The following is a 14699-nucleotide window of genomic DNA, read 5'->3' as shown; positions in this document are numbered from 1 at the left end:
CTATAGGGTGGGGAGGAACCAATATCCATTATTTCACAGTTCAAAGTGTCTACTTCTTGTGGCATCAAAATTGCACAATTGTAGAGGGTGATTGAAAAATCCTTTGAAAGTGGAAGTTCCCACGTCGCATTCGAACATTTATTTGGTTGGCTATGCATTGGCGTATTCTTGCTAACTTTCGACGGAGTAGATGGGGCGTTCAGATCTCTCCTACTTTCACGTGTTGTGGGAATGGAGATGAAACATTTCTTCTTGTGCTTCGTGCTTGCATCTACACTGCTCAGGTGTGTAATTAGTCAGCAAGTTTTGATGAGTCAACAAACCACTTAACCTTTCAGGACTGTCAAGTCAGTTAATCAATGACGTGGTTGTAATTAACTATGTTAAGGGTCCAAATTTTAAGTGATTAGTAATTGCAGTAGATGTTTGAAAAGATCAGTAAGTTCATGGATCAAACTTCAAATGAACCCTATTTGCATAGACTAAAAATATAAATAAGTCAGAGTTAATTAATGGAAACATAGGCACCGTAAACATTATCAAACAAGGGTTAACCCTTGAGCCACAGAGTAGGGTTGCAAAACAAGTCGCCTAGTGCAACATATGCACAAAATCGTTTACTTGCAATAAGGGACACGTTGGTTTTCTTGGAGTTTTTGAAGATTCACTTAATGCATTGTCTTTTCAGTAAATGTTCCTAATTAAACATTTAAACTCATAATCAAATTACATTTTTTTTGAAGAGAATCAAATTACATGTATAATACACTATACACCCTCCGGTCACTATTATTTTGTCCATCGTCTTTTTAATCTCTTTCATAACTATCTTATATTTTTTTTTAACTTGGTATTTTTACACTATACACCCTCCGGTCACTATTATAAGCAAAAAACAATATTTTAGATTCATTTATTTAATGATGTATTTGGTCTTTATTATAGACTACATACATCATTAAATGAATGAATCTAAAATGTTAATTTTTGCTTATAGTAGTGACCGGATGGTGTATTTTTTTTAACTTGGTATTTTACACTTATACCAATCCTTATACAAATTCTATTCAGTGTCTGTTTGGTATGGCTTTTTTGTCATCCAAAAGCCAGTTTGAATTGCCAAAAGTGAGTTTACCCTTTTCAATGATGTTTGGACAAAACAAAAAGCAATTCTAGTATTTCACTTTTCAAAGCTAAACGTGAGTTTGAGAGAAGCAGAAATTTCAAGCTTCAGCGTTTCATGTAATCAATTCTGCAGCAAACAAACTTGATTTACCAGTTTTGCCCCTTTCATAGCCATGTGCATTTATGCAGTTTTGATTATATGAATCCCCTGTTTCATGTTTTAGGCTGCAGCCATATTTCATTATCTAGGTTAGAGATGAAGAAGCATTAATTGGGCATGTTAGTATTTTTCTTACTTAACCTAGCCCATTAGCTTAAGTGAGTTTTTTTATAATGAGAATAACGTTTTTCTTTAAAAATATGTCAAATGATTTTATTTAAAAAAAAAAAAAGACTCTCATAAACTGATATTATTTTAAAATAAATTTGTGAACCAATAAAAATTCATTTATGATTTTAGATAAATTTAAATGATTATCTAAATTAAGAATGAGATATTTAATTTTAAACACAGTTAAATGGGTAATTTGGTCATTACTTATACAAAATCAATTTTTATTCAAACTATACAAACAACATCAACTCAAAAAAATCACTTTTAATAAGCGTATCCAAACATAAATCAATTCACACCCAACTCACTTTTAACCAAAATCAATTCTTTCAAACTTTATTCTATCAAAATCAATTCTCGCCACCGCCATGCCAAACACACACTCAATCACATTGATGAAAACTCACTCTAAATACGATTACAAAACTCATTTCAAATACGTTTTCGTAAACTTAATTGAAACATGTCTATGTAAATTCAGTTGAATTACGTTTACATAAATTTAGTCCGAGTACATTTATGTATGGATAATTTGGTCAAGTTTAATTATTATTTGTAAGAAACAAAAAAAAAAGGAAAGAAATGCTAGTGTGCAAATTAAATTAATTAACGCCAATAACGTAGGTGGCACGTCGTGTTACTGGTGTGGTGCGGTGACAACATCAGCGTTCAGATCCCTTCTTCTCCTTTGCTTTCTTCTTCATTCACCCAACTCCAATTTCAGAAATAAACAGATTCATCATTCACCCCCCAAATCACACAATGTCGAAACCCTGCATCCCAATCCTCCTCCTCTTCACCACCTTCCTCCTCTTCCTCTCCCCCACCACCGCCGAAATCAAATCCCTCACTATCACCTCCGACACCCGCCCCATGATCCTCTTCGAAAAATTCGGTTTCACTCCCAAAGGCCACGTCACCATCTCCGTCTCCTCTGTCTCCGTCACTCCTCTCTCCTCCTCCTCCCAACCCGAATCCTCCCGTCTCGGTTTCTTCCTCCTCAACGAAGAAACCCTCATCCAAGTCCTCATCGAGATCCAACAAAACCCTTCCTTCTGTGTCCTCGATTCTCACTACATTTCCCGTCTCTTCACTTTCCGTGACCTCTCTCCTCCTCCTTCCGCTTCCTTCAACCGCTCTTACCCCGTCACTACCCCTAACGAATACAGTCTCTTCTTTGCTAATTGCGCTCCTGAAACCTCTGTTTCCATGTTCGTTCGCACCGAGATTTTCAATCTCGATGCAGACGGTTCTAAAGACTATCTCTCCGCTGGACAAACTCAACTCCCTTCTCTCTTTTTCCTCTTCTTCCTTGCTTACTTAACTTTCTTTGTATTTTGGATATACACTTGTTACACCAATAAACGTTCTATTCACCGCATTCATCTTCTTATGGCTGTTTTGCTTATCATGAAGGCTTTGAATCTTATCTGTGCTGCAGAGGATAAGCATTATGTTAAGGTCACTGGTTTACCTCATGGATGGGATGTATTGTTCTACATTTTTCAGTTTATTCGTGTTGTTGTGTTGTTTACTGTTATTGTTTTGATCGGTACTGGTTGGTCGTTTCTGAAACCGTTTTTGCAAGATAGGGAAAAGAAAGTGTTGATGATTGTGATTCCTCTGCAAGTTTTGGCTAATTTAGCTTCCGTTGTGATTGGTGAGACGGGTCCTTTTATCAAAGATTGGGTTACTTGGAATCAGGTGTTTTTGCTTGTTGATATTATTTGTTGTTGTGCTATTATTTTCCCTATCGTTTGGTCTATTAGATCACTTAGGGAAACATCGAAAACAGATGGAAAAGCTTCGAGGAATCTTGCGAAATTGACACTTTTTAGACAGTTTTATATTGTTGTTATTGGGTATCTGTATTTTACAAGAATTGTTGTGTTTGCTTTGAGAACTATTGCTGCTTATAAGTATCAATGGGTGAGTAATGCTGCTGAAGAGACTGCTAGTCTTGCTTTCTATATCATTATGTTCTATATGTTTAGACCTGTGGAGAAAAATGAGTACTTTGTTCTTGATGAGGAGGAAGAGGAAGCAGCTCAAATTGCTCTCAGGGATGAAGAATTTGAGCTTTAAAGTTTCTGTTTATGAAATTTTGCACTTAACCCTATGCGTTGATATCTTCGCCACACCACAAAGATTAGGTTGTTCCATGAATTCGGTATTGTACTGGTGGTGGTTCAGGTTGCTCCTTTTATCTGGTTTAGCTTACCCTTTTCTTCATTGTTCCCCTATACCATCCAAGCCTTCAAATTAATGTGTTTGTAAAGGAATGTTCAATACTTCATGTATGTTTAGTTTCCTTATGTTGATGATGTTGTTGATGAATTATGCGGATAGACAAAACTCTGATATATGTCGCTTGAGAAATTGTACACTCAATTACTTATTACTGAGTTGTTATTATACTGATCATTCTTCTGTGGATTTTCTGCTTGAGATTATGTTGAGGATAGTTGCTGTACATTTATGTATTCATTGATTGTTTCTTGCTTTGCTTGATTCAAACTTTTCATAGTCACGTATTACTGTTGCCTTCCTTGACATCCAGCAATGTTGTGCAATTACATCTTGATATGTTTCAATAGTGTCTTCTGGTTTCATATTGCTCATTGATTTTGTTTTAATATACAACAAGGTCTTATTTTTTTTTGAATCTGACTCATCTGAATCGAACAATTCACTTCAGCTTAGAGAGAGTAAATTGACTAATATCAATTGTAGTGAATAAAATAATGGTCGGTATTATATGCATGCATAACAAATCATTTCTGTATAAGATATCAACCTTGATTTTCTAACTGTACTACTATTGATTTTATAAGATCTAAATACTAATTTTCTTCTTCTTATTCAGTAGTATATTGTAATTTAAGTATTTAACTTCTTTTGATTGCCAGTTGTGTGAGATTCCATGCGGAATATGCACTTGCACAGAGCACATTTTGTCTCCCAACAAAAATACAAAATCATCAAGTTAACTTGAAATTTGTTTCTCAATTATCAATGTATTTTCTTACTCAATTCTTAAAGTACGCAACAATTCGTTTGGTTATATGAAATTTGGATTTTACCCTTTTGGCACTTTAAATTCAGAAGAAAAAGAAATGCATATTATGAAGTTAGATTGTGTTGGTTACCAGAAGAGAAGAAATGCAAATTTTAACATAGTGATAGGAGAGGAGAATTTAACTTGCTCAAAAAGATTATTTTATTCTTTTTTATTTAGTTGAGAAAAAAGTGGTTAAATAGTACGAAGGAATATTCGAGGAAGTGCAAGAATGCTCTGACTTGTCCTTGTATAGTAAATAGTAAATGGGTTGGTCAAAAGTTATTTGTGTGCTTGGTGGTGGTAAAGTTATTTGTCCTTGTAGTGAAAGGTATTTCTACTCCGCTTAAACCAAAGGACAGAATTCTTCGGAAAATACTTCCATGACATAGCTTGTGTGCCATTTGTGCCATTGGGAAAATCCTGGCCATTGATGTGTGTGGATGTGTGTGGGGATGTGTGTGTGATGTGTGTGTGTGTGTGGTGGAGATGCAAGCTATGGCACCAATGACACACAAGCTATGGCACCAAAGTGGAGTCCGAATTCTTCACTCTTCATATTTTTTTTTGGGTTAAATACCTTGTTGGTCCCTACATTTAGCACAACTTTAAAGAAGGGGAATTAGTCACTTTAGTCCCTGAATAGGAAATGAGTTGTCACTTTAGTCCCTGAATGCAGATATTTTTTTTGGGTTAAATACCTTGTTGGTCCCTACATTTAGCACAACTTTAAAGAAGGGGAATTAGTCACTTTAGTCCCTGAATAGGAAATGAGTTGTCACTTTAGTCCCTGAATGCAGATAAATTGCAAAATAGTTCCTGAATGTAGACTCTGTTAGTCAATTTAGTCCCTGAATGTAGACTTCGTTCGTCACTTTAGTCCCTGAAATTGACCAACATAGTCTACATTCAGGGACTGTTTTGCAACTTCTCTGTATTCAGGGACTAAAGTGACTACTCATTTCCTATTCAGGGACTAAAGTGACTAATTCCCCCTTTAAAGAATAATCCTTACATTTTAATAAATGTTTTTAAAATCCCCACATTTCTACTCCGTTAGTACAATTGGTCCTTGCCGTCTATTTTTTATGACTGGGCTAATGGAAGATGCCATTAGGATGCCACATGGCCTCATTAATGATATGTCATGCCACATGTTAAAATCCTAATATAAATTAAAAATTAAAATCTTAATATTTTTTATTCATCAATCACACTTAAAAAATTAAAAATAAAACAATCCATTTTCTTCTTCTTCCTTGATCTTTCTACCATCACCACCCAGCATCATCATCATCTTCATCTCTCCTCCATCATTTTTTCAGTTTTTCAAAAATTAGGGATTTGAAATTCCTTCTTCATCGAAACACCCATCCTCCTCTGCGTTGTTCACCTTCCTCTACGTATTCGGCCTTACGATGTTGCCGTCGTTGATGCTCAGATCCGACCACTCACCATAATCGGAACTGTTATCAGATCTGACACCATTGCTATAGCAAAAACCCATAACAAAATTGATGATTTTTCAGTTTTAGCTTTGTCTGATTTTGTTTGTCGAGATTACGGCGGCTACAGAAGAAGACTGATTTGTTGAATCTGTATGTTAGTGATGTGCTTATGGAGGAGGAGCAGAGTGAAGCTAAGGATTTGCTTAACATTCGTCGCTAGATATGGTGGTGTTTATGTTCGGCTTTGAATTGGTATTTTTTGGTTACATTTGATTTAGACTAGATTCAAGGAATCCGTTGGTACTATGTTTGAAGTTTTTTTGTAAGATCTTAGTATTATTGTAAATTGCATTGAATGATGTCTTTAGACATAGTTCAATCAACAAATTTTATCTAGCAAAAATTGTGAGGATTCTGTTTTTAGATGAGGTTAATGTCGTTGGTATGCTGCAAATTTTATCCAGCAATTGTTTTATTTTTAATTTTTTAAGTGTGATTGATAAATAAAAAATATTAAGATTTTAAATTTTTAATTTATATTAGGATTTTAATATGTGGCATGACATATCATTAATGAGGCCATGTGGCATCCTAGTGGCATCTTCTGTTAGCCCAGTCATCAAAAATAGACGGCAAGGACCAATTGTACTAACGGAGTAAAAATGTGGGGATTTTAAAAACATTTATTAAAATGTAAAGATTATTCTTCAAAGTCATGCTAAATGTAGGGACCAATAACATATTTAACCTTTTTTTTAGGGTTCACTCTTCATACCTTTCACTCGATTTAAATGATATATGATATTGTCTTTATTATTTACTCACTTTTCTATGGTTTAATTATCTTTCTGTATATTTGTCAAAAACATTATCTCTCTGTATTCAAATTAGCAAAGAACAACTCTTGCAGATTCCTTTACACTTTGTTTGGTTGGAGAGAATTAGGGAAGAGAGAGTTAGTGAAGAGAGAAATAGAGGAGAAGTTCCAAACTTCTCTTGTTTGGATAGCAAAGAAATTGGGAAGAGAGAATAAAAATAGGTGGGTCCTACCACCTTTTTACTTCTCCTCAATTGTGACGAGAAACATGAGAGAAGTGAAGTTGAGAGGGCCAATTTACATTTATGCCATTGCTATTTCACATCTGCAACTATGTCATGCATATTATAATGACGTTTGGGTAGCTGCTAACCAACAACAACTGTACATTCTTTGCATAAAAAAAAAAAACGACCATAAACTCAAAAGCTGAGTTTTTTGTTTTTTTGAATAATTCAAAAACTGGGTTTGAAAAATATATAATACACGTTAAATTAAATTAACTAAGTTCTTGTAAAAAAAAACTAAGTTTGTTTAAAATTGAATTAAAATATATTATTAATTTAATCAATTAAAACAATTTAGTTATATCAAAATAATAAAACAATTTAATTTTTATAAAAACAAATTAATCAATCATAAATTATATGTTGTTTTTACTCAAGGACGTTTTTGTCTTTTCAAAATATAGCAGCATCTCTTTCTCTTCTATTTCTCTCTTCTTTCTCTTATATCAAACAACCCATCAAATCTACTTTATTTCTCATCTATCTCTCTCTTCTCTTATTATCTCTCACCTATTTCTCTCTTCTCATTTTCTTCTCAAAGCCAAACACAGAGTTAAAGATATTTGTTTTCATTATTGTTATTAAAATATTATAGTACTAATTGACACTTAAAAGAACCGAAAACTTGTGGCCTCTAAAACTGTCTGAATGTGTAGCTGGTTTGACAACCATGGAAGGGTACAAACTTTTGAAGTTTATTTTATTTTAAAAATGATCCGATTTTTTTTTTTTTAATTTGGGAAATAACATCAACAAGACAAAGTTGTTAACATAAAAAAAAAAAAAAAAGAGATAAAATTTGGATTATAATTTAAAATTATTCAGGTAGCTACTTAGCTTACAATTACTATAGTATAGAAGTATAAATATATTATAACACACAGATATCTAAAAGAAAAAGAAAAACTGAAATTCCACCCAAAAAATGAAAAATATAAATTTACTTTCACCCATTTTTTGAAAAGAAAATATAGTGAAATATTTATTGTCTTTATTGTTTACTCACTTTTCTATAGTTTAAAGACGCATACATACAACGTAAAAATAACCATATATTCTCATTTGGTCATAACGTATGAACTACAAAATATCCAATTTGTCATAACCGTAAAATATCTAATTTGTCATAACCGTATGAACTACAAAAACATCTAAACGTATATTTCATTCGTCAAAAAAAAAAAATCTAAACGTATATTTCCACCTATAAACCTCAGCAAACTAAGTAAAAAATAATAATGACTTCTTTTTTCAAAAGTTTTTTTTTTTTTAAGAAGTGAAACTAGTCCACCAAAATTGATAACGTGAAGAATCGAAGTTAAGATGTTAAGAGAAGCACATTTCAAATCTCAATCAACCCACGAGACCAATCCAAGTGAGTTCATTCGTTTCAACCAAATTATATTGATATTTATTCGAAAGAATTGACCGTTAACTTTTTGCACAGTAGTACTATAATTATTAAAATTATCAATGAAGAAATTATTTAGTACATCTTCAATGGAAGAAAAATAAATTGCAACCTAGTTAGTTCTAAAAACTTGTAAAAGTTTTGTAAAAAAAACTTGTGAAAGAATATTGGAGTATTTTCGCATTTCGTATTACTTGAAACTTTTCTTGTGGTATGAAACACTAATGAACTTGAGAAAATTTATCCCAATGTTTGCGAAAAAACTAATATCCTTAGAATTTGTCTGAATGCATATAATTAATTTTTGTTTGGTAAAGACACTTTAGGTTTTATTACTTTTTCTGTATTTATAGATCCAATCATTAACTTCCCTCAAAAAAAAAAAGATCAAATCATTAACTCTCTTAACATAAACATTGGGTTAACATATAACATACGAAAATTCTTTCAAAAAAAAAAATATATAACATATGAAAATATTTTGTATTTTTTTTTAGTATTTCAAGTTTTACATTATTCTATGATTAAAATTATATTTAGCTTCTTCAAAAAAAATTAAATAATTAAAACTCGTAGATGTTTTGTCTTTTGATATTCAACTCTTCAAAAATATTTAATTATTTTCCAAATTAATGCAAACCTTATAGAAGAATATTATCTATATTACCTTGTTATGAACATATTATTATAACTTTGCAAAGAAATCATAGAAAAAATGCAAGGAGAAAAAAAGAAGTTATAAAAGCAATAATTTCTCAATTCAAGGAACCCAGAATTAATCACATTTCTGACATCTTTCTTGTAACTTAAATAAAATTTATAGTTAATAAACTTATAACACGCATAAATCATTTCTCTAGACTATAAATAGAAAAAGGAAAACAACACCATCAAACAAACCTCCTCTAAAAAAAAAAAAATCAACAAACCATAAAATTAAAAGTGATGGTTTTCATCCACAACATCAACACTAGCACAGCAAGACAAGAACCTTTGAAAGATACTAAACAAAGTAGAGCAAGATATCTTTTTAGCTTTTTTCCCAATGACCACACGTTCCTTGGCTTTCACCTTCTTTACCTTTACCCTCCCAAAACATTTCTTGGTCTTTTCCATCACTTTCTTTTCATCGTCTCTGCAAAATGTGTAGCTTCTAAGATACAGTTGTCTGCATGAGATGCTGTCCACCACCCTTGGATGTTGCTGCGAACCATTTTCTCGGCCGGAACTCACTGACCTCACAAACGCAGCGTCTGATTCCGGCCACTTGTAGAGGTTCACATAGCTGGCTCTCACCGGAACGCGTGGGTCTCGTGCATCGTTAATGCAATTTGATATACAAGAAGAGTTCATCATCTTTTTCCCTCTTAGGTTCTTACGTATAGTAGGCAATCTTCAAAGAGGGATATAAATTGCAAGAGTAAAGAAAAATACTAAAAGCTTAAATGGCAAGAAAAAGGTGTGTGAGAAAGGAATGAAAAGAAAGACTACTCAAATGGATTCATAGTGGAATTTTGTCACGCTATATCATGTGTGATGATGATTTGCAATCACTATGTTTTTTCTATTTGGTTGTTAGTTGAAGAGTTTTTTGTTGTTATGGTATTTTTACATATTAAAATGTGTTTTTAGGGAGCCATGAGGTGCCAAAAACAAGAGCCAAATGGGAGAATCGTGTTTTCATATTTTTTTTTTATCCTTTGCTTGCCTTTCTGTTCTTCGTGATGTGACTCTAATGCTGATATTTTTATTATTAAATACTAATACATAGCCTTTTCTGCACGAAGTTGCCTAAGGAAAATAAATTTTGATTATTATGATGAATCATATAAAATTTACAAGAGATTTTTATTTTTGTATATCTTCGTTGTAAATGGAGGAGGGAAGAAATTGGCCCAATAGGCGATGTCGATGGACAACGTTAGATTTGTTTTCAATACAGGAAGGCAAAAAAAAAAATGTTAATTTAATTTGCAATATATTATCATTTTTATTTATTAAAAGTACAAATAAATGTATCATGTTTGAGTTTAGCTTGGTATGAACATTTCATTTATATATACCGGGATTGGGGTTTGAATATCTGATCTTTAACCTACTTGACCATAAAAAATGTACACTTGCTAAGTTTGAGTTTAGCTAAGTTATTAGATCGGACTTTAGACTAATAATAATTAACAGTAATTTTTTTTAAAGAATAATTAACAGTAACTAACTACTTAATTTAATACTAACAACCGTAATTACAACTTATCAAAAAAAAAACCGTAATTACAAGTTAATCATTCATATCACCAACTAGCTGAGTTTAATCCTTAAAAAAAACAAGTTGAGTTTAGTGGAATAAGTTATACTTCACTGGCGAAAAAACGTGCAATCACGTGTCCGTCTTTGCGCTATTTTTATTACGTTAACGTTTGAAAATTATTAACGGTTTTTTTTAAGAAATTTTGATTTGGATTAAAACTAAAAATATAAATGTTTGTTGATTTCAAGTTATAAGAAACCAAACTAATCATGATTATTTATTTTAATGACACCAACAATATAACAAAAAATATATAATCTTCCTTCAAAAAAATAATATATGTATATATATATAAAATCTAAATTCTTTTTTTTAATGACATCATCTAGTTTGTTTTATAAATATACTCATCTAGTTTGTTACACTTTTTAAATGATAAGGAAAAAACCATACACACACACACACACACACACACACACACACATATATATATATATATATATATATATATATATATTCATATCGTATTTGTTACATTTTTTTTAATATTTAAATTTATTTTTATCTATTTGTTACATGTGTTATTTGTATTCAAAATTGAGAGCATTTTTTAAAAGAGAAAAAACCAACTCAAAAGAGCTTAAAGAGGTTATTTTCTTATTAATGAATACTCTTTTTTGGTGGTGGTCGGGGTTTTTGGTGGCGGTCGGGGTTTGAACCCCGAACCTTACATATATTATACATTGTTCATACCAACTGAGTTAAGCTCACGATGACCATTAATCAATACTCTTAAAACATTGTGAATTTGAACAAAAAAAAAGTGTAATTATTACATTACATAGATAAAATTTACGACTTGTATTTTTAAAATAAAATGTTTTTTAAAAGATTGTGTTAACCGGTGCCCCCGGATACTGGTTAAGGAAACCAAAAAAATAAAGTTTTAATTTAAAAGTAACACTTTTTAAACCTTTAAAGAGTTGACTTCACAAGTTTCAATGCAATATTACTATATATGCATACTTAACCAGTGCCCCGCGGGCACTGGTTAACATTTGGTTGGATATCAACATCCTTAAAAGGTTTCTTAACTAGTAATATTTGGTTGGATACTCGTCAGCAGAATCATTTTTTATCATTTTGAATGCCACTTGTTCCTCTGCCTGAAGCGATCTCTCTCAAAGAAATTCATCTTCATACTTGATAGTGTGTGTTTGCGGTGCGGTTTGATTCACTGAACCGTAAGATAAAAATGTACGCATTTTGGTTTGGTTTGATTGACTTTTAAAATAAAATTTGAATCAAACCAATGTAATTTGGGTTGGTTTAATTTTGCATTTTTTTTGCGATACAATACAAATTTTACATTTACGAAACTAAAATCAAGTTACACAGTTAAAAACAACTCATTTTCAACAATTTTTCATATTTGATTTAACGCTACAATTTTATTTTTCGTCTTAAATTTGTAACTCGCCCTGTAAATTCGCGTGTTTTAAGTTTTCGTCCCTGTATCTTTTTTTGTTGAGAAACAACTCCTATAAGTTATAAACATTTTGTTTTTGGTCCCTGTCGTCATCATCTGTTACAAAAACGTCTATGTGGCAAACGGAGGATGACATGACGATGTGGCAAACGATGTTGATGTGTCGTTCCATATGCTGAGTCACAAAGTTAGAGGACCAAAATAAATAAAAAAATCGCAGAGGACCAAACCTAAAAATTTATAGAAAACTTAATCTTCTTCCTTCCTTTCCTCTTCTTCATGATCTTTAGCACATCCTCATCAAACTTTATAGAAAAATCCAGAAATTCATCAACAAACATCAACATCATCATCGACATCATTACACAAAATTCATCAAAAAATTCTTTAAAACCCCATTTAGCTTAACTAAAAGTAAATTCGGAGTACCCACAATGACCAGATACATAAATTGCATGAACATAGCATACAAGGAATAGAATGCATACATAGAAAAACAAAATCCCATTAATCAAATTTATCAAATAAGAAAGAAAAAAATCAAAAACTTTAAAAAAAACAAAGCATCAATAGGTACACGGGTTTTAAAATTAGCAGCGACTCACTTGAGTATTGATAGTGAAATTGAGAGAAGAGGGTGATAGAGATAAAATGGTCGCAAAAACCAAGAGCTAACAAATGAAAATGAAAATGAAAATAAAAAACCAACCTTCGAAACAACAATGGAAGAGAACAATGATGGTGTCTACATGGAAAGAAGTTGTCTTAGAGAGATATCTAAGAGAGAGTGATGAATCAATCCAAATTTGTGTAGAGCGAGAGAAACGGGAAGCTGAATGAATGAAGATAGTTTTCTATAAAGTTTGATGATGATGTGTTGAAGATCATGAAGAAGAGGAAATGAAGGTAGAAGATGAAGTTTTCTATGAATTTTAGGATTTGGTCTCTCTGCGAATTTTGTTTTTTGATTTTGGTCCCTCTAACTTTGTGACCCAGCATGTGGAATGAGACATCAGCGTCGTCTGCCACGTCACATATGTCGCCGCGTCATCCTTCGTTTGCCACATAGATGTTTTTGTAACAGATGACGACGACATAGACCAAAACCAAAACGTTTATAACTTATAGGGGTTGTTTCGCAACAAAAAAGGATACAATGACGAAAACCAAAAACACACAAACTTACAGGGACAATTTACATATTTAAGCCTTATTTTTATCCAACAATGTTTCCATCAACATAGAATAAATTACAAACATGGACCATAAATCGACCCTGTTTGGTGAAAAATATGAAAGACTATGATTTAAGATATATCTAACATAATAAGCAAAAGTGCAAGTAGATTTGAATTAAAGCACGTAAATACATTTTTTAAATCAAAGGCATAAAATAAACTTAACAAGAGAAAAAATATGTTTTAGACATAAAAAAAAAAAAAAAAAAAGACACAAAGAGAGAGAGGAACAGAGAGGAAGCATGTCATTCTTTGAAAAAAAAATCATTGAATCTCTATAAGTAATGACAAATGTTTAATCAGTGTTTCTTTTATGCTGCACAAAAATGTCAATCTTCTCCTTCATTTGTTTACTCGAAAATGGCATTTTTAGGGGGCAATTTGTTAGACCATATTTTCTTTTATGCATTTCGACGGGGAAAGTGGTGGTCAAAGCTACAGATTTCTTCAAGTCCAAGATCAGAGCATGAAGCTATCGACAAGATTGGTTTTCGACATACTACTTTATTTTTAACGAAGTTCAAATTCTCCTTGAAGAAGAAAATTCAAAGGTTCAGACGCATGGAAAACATGTTGAAGCTGTCGAAATTTCGAAAAGATGTAGTTTATAGCCGTTAGTCTGTTGGTTATTTTCTCTTATGTATATATAGTAGTTTTTTCATAGGAAAAACATGGTCACAAATCACTATCAAAAGTTCTTACACTCGAATTATCCAAGCACAGAGAGAAAAGAGTCATAATGTATGTAACATGATTTGATGTACCATTTTCATTTCAGCAATGCAGTTTACTTTCTTTTAAGTTTTTTTTGCTTTTAAAACTTAGAGTTTTTACCTGTCGAAAGACACATATCTTCATCCTAAAAGCAATTTTCTTCATCGTGTTCATATACAAACTCATGAATATGATGAACATTCGTATATATTTTTTGGAAAATCACTGCACAACATGTCTTAAGATTTCGAGTTTGATCCTGCATGTAATTATTTAAAACTAGTCTTATTGTTTACCAAAAACACCGGTAAACACAATGGTGAAAGAAGGAATCAATGATTTCAAACAAAATTCATCTCCACTTATCGTGGATCTAAAATTTGCATATTCAATTATGGATGTCCAATTCAATTCATATTTCTGATCAAATCTTCATTTAACAATGAATGCAAGCACCTGTTCTTGGAGCAAGCAAATCAATAATACAACTACACATTATAACCATACGAGCTCATATAAAAAGGATGAAA

At 31.9% G+C, this 14699-nt stretch overlaps 2 protein-coding genes and 1 long non-coding RNA gene across 3 annotated transcripts; 2 read left to right on the top strand and 1 right to left on the bottom strand.

Annotated features, from left to right (window-relative positions):
* The first annotated feature begins 1989 nt into the window (after positions 1 to 1989).
* LOC146910428 (protein CANDIDATE G PROTEIN-COUPLED RECEPTOR 7-like) lies at positions 1990 to 3883 on the top strand. Its single transcript, XM_085723089.1, has one exon. The coding sequence runs from the start codon at positions 2222 to 2224 to the stop codon at positions 3542 to 3544; it is 1323 nt and encodes a 440-aa protein (XP_085579215.1). The 5' UTR covers positions 1990 to 2221; the 3' UTR covers positions 3545 to 3883.
* A 3935-nt stretch (positions 3884 to 7818) lies between these two features.
* On the top strand, positions 7819 to 14252 carry LOC146910426 (uncharacterized). The gene is made up of 2 exons (XR_015017664.1): positions 7819 to 8444; positions 13829 to 14252. It is a non-coding gene; the product is annotated as an uncharacterized LOC146910426 (long non-coding RNA).
* Positions 9217 to 10194, bottom strand: LOC146910427 (uncharacterized). The gene has a single exon (XM_085723087.1). It carries the CDS (start codon positions 9834 to 9836, stop codon positions 9417 to 9419), a length of 420 nt encoding a protein of 139 aa, XP_085579213.1. The 5' UTR covers positions 9837 to 10194; the 3' UTR covers positions 9217 to 9416.
* Positions 14253 to 14699: the final 447 nt, after the last annotated feature.

This window comes from Medicago sativa, chromosome 7 (assembly GCF_051527215.1).
Source record: "Medicago sativa cultivar Bolivia chromosome 7, Bolivia_mono, whole genome shotgun sequence".
Classification (NCBI taxonomy): domain Eukaryota; kingdom Viridiplantae; phylum Streptophyta; class Magnoliopsida; order Fabales; family Fabaceae; genus Medicago; species Medicago sativa.
Note: the sequence above shows the minus strand (reverse complement) of the source record. Positions and strands in the feature narration are given on the sequence as shown.

Bases quoted from the DNA above. Each gene is read 5' to 3' on its own strand.
- LOC146910428 (XM_085723089.1), top strand. From the start codon at position 2,222: ATGTCGAAACCCTGCATCCCAATCCTCCTCCTCTTCACCACCTTCCTC.
- LOC146910427 (XM_085723087.1), bottom strand. From the start codon at position 9,836: ATGATGAACTCTTCTTGTATATCAAATTGCATTAACGATGCACGAGAC.